The sequence below is a fragment of the Pezoporus occidentalis genome, unplaced genomic scaffold, assembly GCF_034315485.1.
Source record: "Pezoporus occidentalis ecotype Australia unplaced genomic scaffold, CSIRO_AGI_Poc_V1 ctg1739, whole genome shotgun sequence".
NCBI lineage: Eukaryota > Metazoa > Chordata > Aves > Psittaciformes > Psittacidae > Pezoporus > Pezoporus occidentalis.
This window is the reverse complement of record NW_026913575.1, coordinates 1-10,696: the sequence shown is the minus strand read 5'-3', so window position 1 is coordinate 10,696 and position 10,696 is coordinate 1. Positions and strand designations below refer to the sequence as shown.

Genomic DNA, 10,696 nt, shown 5'->3' with positions numbered 1-10,696 from the left:
GGGTTCAGAAAGGTTTGGAAGGGGATTTGGGGGATCAGGGGGTTGGAGTGAGGGGACTTTAGGGGGGTTTTGGGGCAGAGGGTGGGTTTGGGGGGCTTTATGGGGGTTTGGGGGTTCAGAAGGTGTAGGGGGTTTGGAGTCTGGAGTATGGGGTTTAGGGGAGATACGGGGGATTTTGGGGTACAGAAGAGTGAGAGGGCACAAGGTGGGTTTGGGGGGCTTTAGGGGGGCGTTGGGTTTCAGGGAGTGGTTTGGGGGGTTTAAACCCCCGTAAACCCCCTTTGGAGTCCAAAGTACGGGGTTTAGGGGAGATATGGGGGGTGTTGGGGTACACTGGGGTGGTTTGGGGGTCACTTTCTGCTGGGGGGCGTCCCCAAACCCCCCCTGACCCCCTATTGGTGCTGTGCCTCCCCCCTCCAGTGCTGTGAGGGACTCATCCAGCTCCCGCTCACCCTCACCTAAGCAGAAGAAGAAGAAGAAGAAGAAGGATCGGGGCAGGTCAGGGGGGTTATTATGGGGTGTAGGAGTCTGTTACGAGATGTAGGTGCTTATTATGGCACGCAGGGTGGGTTATTATGGGTTGCAAGGTGGGGTCTCATCCTTATCACCCCCCCTCCAGGTCTGCCAGTCGCTCTGGGGAGAGGAAGAAGAGCTCCAAGAAGAAGAAGCACAGGTGGGGTGCAGAGTCTCTATGGGGCAGAGCCACTATGGGGCAGGGTTGCTACAGGGCAGCCCCTCATTTACCCCATGCTCCCCCCCCCTTTTCCCATTCCTAGGTCTGAATCGGAGGCCAAGAAGCGGAAGCACCGGTGAGGGGGGGTTCCTATGGGATTTAGGGAATCTTTGGGGGGGGGTATGGGGAGTGGGAAATTGGCTTTGGGGGTGCTGTGATGATGTCACTGATGGTGTCATTATCCCCCCCCCAGCTCTCCCAGCCCCAAAAGCAAGCACAAGGCCAAAGAGAAGAAGCGGAAGAGGTAAGAGTTGTGTCCCCCCCCCAAACCCCCCAAGCTCCCCATTGACCCTACATTGACCCCGAACAATGGGTCCCTCCCAGATCCACCCTGTGACCCCTACCCACTTTATCCTCCACCTTGTCCACCCCATATCCTCCTTGTGTGCCCCAATGACCCCATGAATCCCACTGTTACCCCTGACCCCCCATTTACCCCGCTTCCCCCCCAACCCCCCTTTGTGCCCCTCCCTGCCCCCCAACCCCCCTTTTACCCGCCCACCTTGCCCCCCCCCCCAACTTGTGGGCCCTCACTCCCTCCCCTTTCCCCCCCCTCACTGACCCCCCCGCTGCCCCCCCCCAGATCCACCAGCGAATCGGCCTCTCAGAAGAGCCGCCGCGAGGGCCCCTCTTCCTCCCCTGCTGCCTCCTCCTCCTCCTCCGCCTCCTCCCGCAGCCGGTAAGTCCCAATCCCTCCCTTCTCTGTACCCCACCCCCACCTTGTTACCCCCCCCCCCACCTTACCCCCCCCCGCACCCCCCCGCAGGTCCCGCAGCGTCACCGCCGCCACCCACCAAGACACCGAAGAGCCGGGGCCGGTCCCAGCCCCGGCACCGGCACCACCGGGCCCGGCCCCTGCACCGGAGGTGAGCCCCGGGGGGGGCGCGGCGGGACCGTGTGCGTGGGGGGGGCCCCCCCTTCCTCTCTGTACCCACCCCCATTGACCCCCCCGCCGCCTTCTCTGTGTGTGCCATAGGAGCTGCCAGCGCCGTCGCTCGCCCCCGATGTCCCCACCGAGGAGCCCCAGGCACCGGCGCCGGTTGTGAGCCCCCCCCCGGCGGCACCGGCAGCGACCCCCCCGTCACCAACACCAGCACCAGCACCAACCGCAGCCCCCGCAGCCACAACCGAACCGACACCAACGGCACCCACACCAACCGCAACCGCCCCCCCCCAGCCGCCCCCCGCCGCCTCCCCAACCCCGTCCCCTCCCCCAGTTATCCCCCAGCGCCGCGCCCCCCCGTCCCCCTCCCCCTCTCCATCCCCCCCCCCCCGCCGCGCCAAGAGCCCCCCCTCGGCCGTGACGTCATCGCGCCGTGACCGCTCCCTGACCCCCCCCGCGCCGCCCCCCCCTTCCTCCTCCTCCTCCTCCAAGCGCTCCCGCGCCCGCCGTTCCCGCTCCCGCTCCCGACGCCGCTCCCGCACCCCCCCCTCGCGCTCCTCCCGACGCCGATCCCGCTCCCGACGCCGCTCCCGCACCCCCCCTTCCTCCCGCTCTTCCCGCCGCCGCCGCTCCCGCTCCTCGCGCCGCCGCCGCTCCCGCTCCCGCACCCCGCTCTGGCGCCCCAACTCCACCAGCCCCATCCGCTGGCCCCTGCCGCGCTCCCGATCCCGCTCCCCGGCCCCGCGACGCCGCTCCCGCTCCCCCCGCGCCTGGTCCCGCTCCCGATGGGCCCGCTCCCGCTCCCGACGCCGCTCCCGCTCCGGCACGCGCCGACGCTCCCGCTCCCGACGCCGCTCCACCTCCCGCAGCCGCTCCGGTTCCTCCCCCCTGCCCCGGCGACGCCGCCGCCGCCGCTCCCGCTCCGATTCCTCCGGCAGGTCCCGGCGCGGGCGCTCCCCGTCCACCCCGCCCCGCGGCATCAAGCGGGCCCGCGCCGCCTCCCGCTCCCCATCCCGGCAGCGCCGCCGCCGCAGCTCCACGCGCTCCCCCCCGCCTCCGGCACCCACTTCCCAGCCCCAGGCCACCACCGCCGTGTCCCCCCCCAAACCCAAGCCCCCCTCCCCGGCGCCCCCCCCCGCGCGCCCCAAGTGGGTGCCCATCGCCGAGCTGCACCCGGCAGCACCGCAGCCCCCTCCCGGCTTAGCCAAGGCAGCCACCGCTCCCCCCTCAGCCCCACAAGCAGGGGAGGCCAAAGCGGCTGCACCCAAGTGGGTGCCCATCGGGGGGGGCCCTGCGCAGCCGGCACCCCCCGGCACCGAGGGAGGGGGCAGTGAGGTGCAGGGCGAAGGGAAGCCGCAGCCGGAGGCAAAAGCAGGCACCGGCGACACCAAACCGGCTCCAGTGGCAGCGGCGCAGCCCAGCCCCAAGGCGACCCCTGCAGCGGCGGCACCAGTGACCCCCCCCAAGGCTGCAGAGACCAAAGCCACCCCCGAGGCCAAAGCAGCCACGCCGGTGACCCCGGTCTCCCCAGCTCTACCCAAGGCCATGCCCGTAGTGGCACCAGTGAGCACCCCGAAGCCCGAAGCGAAGCCCGTAGCACCCAAAGCAGCGCCGAGCCCCACGGCACCGGCCACCACCCGGGCACCGCCACCGCCGCCGCCACCACCGAGCACCCTCAAGCCAACGGCCACCCCCAAGCTGTCCCCTGGTACCCCCAACAAGCTGGGGACACCCCCGCCGCCCCCGCCGGGCTTACCCAGGGCCCTGACGGCCAAGCTGCTGCCGGCGGCGCGCCTGGGGCTGCCCTCGTCACCAGTGGCGGCATCGGCGCTGCCACCCCCCCACGGGCACCGGCTCCTGGCCGGGCACAAGGTGATGGCGATGGCTCCCGCCGGTGGCACCATGGGCATCAATGGTGGGGGCGCTGTCGCGGCAGCTGCTAAAGCCACTGTGGACACTGGCACCGGCACCAAGGCCACCGCTACGGACGCCGGGGCCGCCAAGGGCACCGTGGACAGCAGCACCGGCGTCGCCACCCCTAAGGCTGCTGTGGACACCGTGAGCGGTGGCAGCGCCATTGGAGCCGCCCCCAAGGCCACAGTGGACAGCGGCACCGGCGTCACCGTCACCAAGGCCACTTCCAGTGCCGCCATGGCCACCAACAGTGTCACAGCCGCCAGCTCCAGCGCCACCACCAAGGCCGCTGCTGACGCCATCACCAGCGTCACCACCATGGATGTCGCCAGTGTCACCACCACCAAGGCCACCGCTGTGGCTACTGCTATGGCTGCCAGCGCCAGTGCCACCACCGTGGCTGCCATAACCAGCGTCACCACCATGGGCACCACCGCTGCGGCCACCTCCAAGGCCACCATGGACGCTGTCACCGGGGTCACCACCGCCGCGGCTGCCAGCGCCAGTGCAACCACCAAGGCCACCATGGATACAGGCATCGGTGTTACCGTGGCCACCGCCGTGGGCCCTGCAACCACCAAGGCCCCTGGTGGCCCCATGGGTGCCAGCGCCACCGCGGTCGCTGGTGCCACCACCGCGGCCAGCAAAGGCTCTGTCACCATCACCACTGTGGATGGGGGCATCAGGTGTGCGGCTGTCAGCCCCAGTGCCACCAGTGCCGCCTGCGGTACCGTCACCACCATGGCCAGCAGCGTCACCAGTGCAAGCAGTGTCTTCAGTGGTCCCAGTGTCACCAGTGTGCTGAGCCGTCTCTCTGCAACCAGCACCACCAGTACGACCAGTGTGCTCACCAGTCCCGGTGTCACCAGTACGACCAGCGCAACCAGCGTCACCATTGCTCCTAAGGATACCAGTGTCACCAGTGTCTTGAGTCGTCCCAGTGCGACCAGTATGACCACTGTGATCACCAGTCCTGGTGTCACCACTATGACCAGTGTCACCAGTGCAACCAGTGCTCCCAGTGTCTTCAGTGCGACCAGCATCACCAGTGTCCTGAGCCGTCCCAGCGTGACCAGTGTGCCTGCCAGTCCCAGTGTCACCAGTGTCCTCGGTGCGACCAGTGCTCCCAGTGTCACCAGTGTCCTGAGCCGTCTCAGTGCGACAAGTGTCACCAGCGTGACCGCTATGACCAGTGCAACCAGTGTCACCGTTGCTCCTAAGGATATCAGTGCCACCAGTGCGCCCACGGGTCCCAGCGTCACCAGTGTCCTGAGCCGTCCCAGCACAACCAGTGTGACCAGTGTGCCCACAGCTCCCAGTGTCACCATTACTCCTAAGGATGCCAGCGTCACCAGTGTCACCAGTGTCCTGAGCCATCCCAGTGTGACCAGTCTGACCAGTGTGCCCTCTAGTCCCAGTGTCCTGAGCCGTCCCAGTGTCACCAGTGCTCCCAGCGTCACCAGTGTCCTCAGTGCAGCCAACGCTCCCAGTGTCACCAGTGTCCTGAGCCGTCACACTGCCTCCAGTGTCACCAGTGCAACCAGTATCCTCAGTTGTCCCAGTGTCACCAGTGTGCTGAGCCGCCTCACCGCAACCAGCGTCGCCAGTGTGACCAGTGTTCTTACTGGTCCCAGTGTCACCAGTGTCCTGAGCCGTCTCACCGCAACCAGTGTCACCAGTGCGACCAGTATGACCAGTGTCCTTGGGGGTCCCAGTGTCACCAGTGTCCTGAGCCGTCCCAGTGTCACCAGTGCGACTGGTATGACCAGCGTGGCCACCAGTCCCAGTGTCACCAGTGTCCTGAGCCATCTGAGTGCGACCAGTCTGACCAGTGCAACCAGTGTCGCCGCTGTGCTGAGCCGTCCCGGTGTCACCGGTATGACCAGTGCCACCACTGGCGTCAGCGTGACCAGTGCCACCAGTGGCCTCAGTGCTCCCAGCGTGACCAGTTCTGGTGCCACCATCACCACCAATGTAACCAGTCCTGGGCGTGTTCCCATCTCTCCCAGTGCGACCAGTATGAGCAGTCCTCCCAGTGCTGGTGCCACCGTCGCCACCAGTGTGACCAGTCCTGGACATGTCCCCACTGCTCCCAGTGCGACCAGTGTCTCCAGCGCTCCCAGTAGCACCAGTGCCGCATGCGTCCCCATTGCCACCAGAGCTCCGAGGGACACCAGTGCAACCAGTGTCACGAGTGCCGCCATCGTGTCCATGGACACCAGGACCACCAGTGCTCCCAGTGGCACCAGTGTGAGCAGTATCACCATTGCTCCTAAGGATGCCGGTGCTCCCAGTAGCACCAGTGCTCCCAGTGTCACCGTCGTTCCTAAGGATGTCGGTGCTCCCAGTGTCACCAGTGCTCCTAAGGATACCAGTGCTCCCGGTGTCAGCAGTGCTCCTAAGGATACCAGTGGCACCGGCCTGACCAGTGCTCCCAGTATCACCGTTGCTCCTAAGGATACCAGTGCTCCCAGTATCGCCAGTGCTCCCAGTGTAACCGTTGTTCCTAAGGATGCCGGTGCTCCCAGTGGCACCATTGCTCCCAGTATCACTGTTTCTCCTAAGGATACTGGTGCTCCCAGTGGCACCATTGCTCCCAGTATCACTGTTGCTCCTAAGGATACCATTGCTCCCAGTATCACCGTTGCTCCTAAGGATACCGGTGCTCCCAGTGGCACCATTGCTCCCAGTATCACTATTGCTCCTAAGGATACAGGTGCTCCCAGTGGCACCATTGCTCCCAGTATCACTGTTGCTCCTAAGGATACCAGTGCTCCCAGTATCACTGTTGCTCCTAAGGATACTGGTGCTCCCAGTGGCACCATTGCTCCCAGTATCACTGTTGCTCCTAAGGATACCAGTGCTCCCGGTGGCACCATTGCTCCCAGTATCACTGTTGCTCCTAAGGATACCAGTGCTCCCGGTGGCACCAGTCCGACCAGCGCTCCCAGTGCCACCGTCGGCATCGCTCCCAGCATCACCAGGGCCGCCGCGGACACCACAGCCCCTGGTGTCACCGTCGCCCCTCCGGACACCAGTGCTCCCAGTGCCGACAGCGTCCCTATGGAGACGGCTCCTGACGTCACGGCCGCGCCGAAGGGCGGCTCCTCCTCCTCGTCGTCCTCGTCCTCCTCCTCGTCGTCCTCTTCCTCCTCCTCCTCCTCTTCCTCGTCCTCCTCCGACTCCGACTCCAGCTCCAGCTCCTCCGAGTCCGGGCCCCCCTCGCCGGCACCGCCTGGCCCCGCCCCTGACGGGTAAGACACGCCCCTTCCCTCCCATATAAGGGCAAGTCGCGCCCTCTGTTTGCATAGATCCCCTAAAGCCACGCCCCCTCCGCCGGGCCACGCCCCTTTGTCCCCAGGGTGCCCCCAGCCCCAGTTTGTGCCTCATAGCGCTCACTTACGGGGCTCACCTGTACACATGGGTGCCCCCATCCCCACCCCATGTATCCATGGGTGCCCCCACCCCGGTCTGCGCCCCATAGGGCTCCCTTATGGGATCCCCTGTCCCCATGGGTACCCCCATCCCCACCCCGTGTCCCTATGGGTGCCATTGCCCCCCTCCACGTCCCCTTAGGCCCTCACTGGGGTCCCTCACCCCCCCGCTCTGCCCCCCACAGGTCCCCCAGTGCCGCCACCACCACCACGGCCACGGAAGGGCCGGCCCCGGCAGCCCCGGCACCCCCAGACCCGGCAGCCCCGGTGACCCCGGCCCCAGCCCCGGAGCCCGCGGCGGCGGCAGCAACAGCGGCGGTGGCAGCAGCGCCGCCATCGGCGGAGACCCGGGAGGGCCGTGCCGCCACCGTCACCCGCCGCAAGCGGCGCCGCTCTTCCTCCTCCTCCTCCTCGTCCTCCTCCTCCTCCTCTTCCTCCTCGTCCTCCTCCTCCTCCTCCTCCTCTTCCTCCTCCTCCTCCTCTTCCTCCTCCTCCTCCTCCTCTTCCTCCTCTTCCTCCTCTTCCTCCTCCTCCTCTTCTTCCTCCTCCTCCTCCTCCTCGGCCCCTCCCGCCGCCGCTCCCGCAGCCGCCCCCCCCCAACCCTCCTCTTCCTCCCCGCCCCCCCCGGACCCCCCCGACCCCGCCAGCGCCCCCGCAGCGACCCCCACCCCCTCCAAATCCCCCCCTCCCCCCACCTCCTCCGCCCCCCCTGCTTCCACCTCCACCCCCACCCCCTCCACCCCCACCCCCACCACCTCCTCTTCCTCCACCTCGGAGCCCCGCCCCCCCCTCCTCTCCCTGGTTCCCGCCAAAACAGGGGGCGCGGCCACGGCGGCCACGCCCCTCGCTCGCCCCCCCGGCTCCCTCCTCGCCCTCCCCACCGCCCCCTCATTGGCCCGCGGCATCGCCGGGGGCGGGGCCCGGCCCTCGCCCCGCCCCTTGGCCCCCCCCGGCTCCCTCCTCAGCCTCACCCCGACCCGGGCCGGGGGTGGGGGGGGGGCGGCGGGGGGGGGGCTGACCCCGAGGGGCCCCTTCCCGCTGCTGGGCGCGGGGGGGGGCGGCAGAGCAGGGGGCGGGGCTTTCCCGCGCCCGGCCACTCCCTTTTTGGCCACGCCCCCCGGGCGGGCGGGAGGGGGCGGGGCTTACCCGCGGAGCCCCGCCTCCTCCTCCTCCCCTTTCCTGCGCGGGGGGGCCGGTGGGGTGTGCGGGTTCCGGTCCTGCCTGCATCGTTTCCAGGGTAACGGGCTTATGGGATGCGGCGGACGTATGGGTGGGAGCTGCCTGCACCGTTTCCATGGTAACGGGGGCCTCGGGGGGGCGGGCTTCGGGGGCTGCGGCAGCCGATTGGTCGGGCTGTGCGGGCAGCGGGCATCCCTGGCGGCCAATTGGGGCGCAGGAGGGCTGGGCGGGGCGGGCGGCGGCGGCGGGGGGGGCTGCTGCTGCCATCACCACCACCACCACCACCCCCCCCATCTCCATCCCCGCGTCGGGGGGGGGGGGACCCCGCCGCGAGCCCCCTCCCCGTTCGCCATCACCCCGGCCATGGCGTCCCGCATGGCCCAGTACGGGATGGGGGGGGCCCAGTACGGCATGGGGGGCGCGGGGGGGGGCTCTTCCTCCTCCTCCTCCTCCTCTTCCTCCTCCCAGTATAGCGTGGGGGGGGTGTCCCAGTACAGCCTGAGCTCGGCCCAGTACAACACCGCCTTGTCCCAGTACGGCAGCGCCCAGTACCAGTACGCCATCAGCGCCCAGTACGCCCAGTACGCGCAGCTGGCGGCCTCCCAGTACCCCGCCAGCGCCAGCAGCAGCACCAATGAGGTGACCCCGTACACGGCCACGACCACCGCGGCGGGCGGCGGGGGGGCCGCGGGGGGGGACTCCCAGTACAGCACCAGCGCGGCCCAGTACGCGGCCAGCGCCGCCCAGTACGCGGCGTCGGGGGCCGCGGCCGCAGCGGGAGGGGGGGGCACGGACGCGGCCCAGTACGCGACTGGGAGCCAGTATGGGGGGCAGTGGGGGGATGTGGGGCAGGAGGCGGCGTGGGGCAGCTCCGGGGTCACCTGGGGGTCGTGGGTATCGCCTGCCCCATAGAGGGTCCCTGTTCCCTCCACCCCCACCCCCCCCAACCCCCACCGCACATACGTGTGCGGCCCACACGTGACACGCGACACGCGTGTGGAAGGCGCGGAGGCCTCGGCGGCGCCCCTCCCCCCCCCCACCGTGGGATCGGGCCCAGGTGAGGAGGAGGGGGGGGAGGGGGGGCTGCTATGGGGCACGGGTTGGGGGGGGGGGGTGTGGTAGTGCTATGGGGCACACTTAGGGTGCAGAGATGTAGGGGTCTGTGTTGTGTCCATGGGGTGGATGTTGTGTCGATTTAGGGGGGGGGGTTGTTGCTTATGGGGTCCATAGGGAGGGAGGTATCTATGGGGTTCACGCTGGGCCCACTAAGGGGGCAAAGCTATAGGGCCCGTTGTTGTCTGGGTGGGGAGGGATCTGTGGGGCCCATGGGGTTCACATTGGGCCCGCTTAGGGGGCAGAACTATAGGGCCCATTGTTACTTGCGGGGGGTGGGGGCGGGATATGTGGGGCCCACGGGGTTCACGTTTTGGCCCACTTAGGGGGCAGAACTATAGGGCCCATTGTTACTTGCTGGGGGCGGGGTGGGATATGTGGGGCCCATGGGGTTCACGTTTGGCCTGCTTAGGGGGCAGAGCTATAGGGCGCATTGTTACCTGCAGGGGGCGGAGGGGGGGATCTCTTGGGCCCATGGGGTTCATGCTGGGCCCGCTTAGGGGGCAGAGCTATAGGGCCCGTTGTTATTTGAGGGGGGAGGGATCTATGGGGCTTGCGCGGGGGTGCTGTGAGCAGTTGTGGGTTGGGGGGTTCTATGGGGTGTGTTCTTATCACTTACGGGGCCCATGGGGTTCATGTGCTCACTTAGGGTGCGGAGCTATAGGGCCAGCTATAGGGCAGTTCAGTTGTATGGGGCCCGTGGGGTGGGCATTGGGCTGAGTTGGCGGTTAGATCTAATGGGGCTCATTGTGCTTACTTAGGGGGCAGATGAATGGGGCCTGTGGGGTGGGTGTTGTGCCCGTTTGGGGGGCAGATCTGTGGGGCGCTTTGTTGCTTGTTCCTTAAGCTGCTTTTAATGGTGCTTGTTGGGGGAGGGTGGGAAGACCCCCACTTGGGGGGCAGAGGCGTGGGGCTTAGTCATTTGCATCAGCAGTTGAGAGGGCAGGCGCTATGGGGCAGAGCAGTGGGTCTGGCAGTAGGATGTGGGGCTTGGAGGGGTGTTTGTGGGGCTGGTAGCAGGCGGTGGGGCTGGCAATAGGATGTGGGGCTGGGAGGGTGTCTGTGGGGCTGCCAGCCAGGTGTGGGGCTGGCATCAGGCTGTGAGGCTGTCTAGGAGGGCTGGCATCAGGCTGTGAGGCTGCCTGTGGGGCTGGCAGCCAAATGTGGGGCTGGGAGAGGGGCTATGGGGCTGACAGCAAGGTGTGGGGCTGGCATCAGTCAGTGGGGCTGGCTGTGGGGCTGTCTTCAGGCTATAGGGCTGGCAGCAGGATGTGGGGCTGGTATCTGGCTGTGGGGCTGCATATGGGGCAGCAGCACCCCCTCCATGGGGCGGGTGGGGGGGATGGGGGGGGGGTGGTGTTGGTACCAGCCGCGCCGTGGGGCAGCAGCGCCGTGGGGCTGACCCCTGTCCCCCCCATCAGCCACAAGCGGTGCCCGCGC

The 10,696-nt window shown here is 68.0% G+C and overlaps 2 protein-coding genes across 2 annotated transcripts; both read left to right on the top strand.

The window, feature by feature from the left end:
* Window positions 1–412: 412 nt before the first annotated feature.
* On the top strand, window positions 413–6,328 carry LOC134161433 (mucin-2-like; the record flags this gene model as incomplete). Its single annotated transcript, XM_062614235.1, has 8 exons — window positions 413–498; window positions 620–673; window positions 777–809; window positions 927–977; window positions 1,317–1,412; window positions 1,500–1,599; window positions 1,710–6,246; window positions 6,294–6,328. Coding segments are annotated over 8 exons (4,992 nt in total), but the record flags the coding sequence as incomplete, so codon positions are not given.
* A 250-nt stretch (window positions 6,329–6,578) lies between these two features.
* LOC134161432 (uncharacterized protein DDB_G0271670-like) lies at window positions 6,579–8,943 on the top strand. The gene is made up of 3 exons (XM_062614234.1): window positions 6,579–6,784; window positions 7,150–8,261; window positions 8,641–8,943. Exons 1-3 carry the CDS (start codon window positions 6,594–6,596, stop codon window positions 8,643–8,645), a joined length of 1,308 nt encoding a protein of 435 aa, XP_062470218.1. The 5' UTR covers window positions 6,579–6,593; the 3' UTR covers window positions 8,646–8,943.
* Window positions 8,944–10,696: the final 1,753 nt, after the last annotated feature.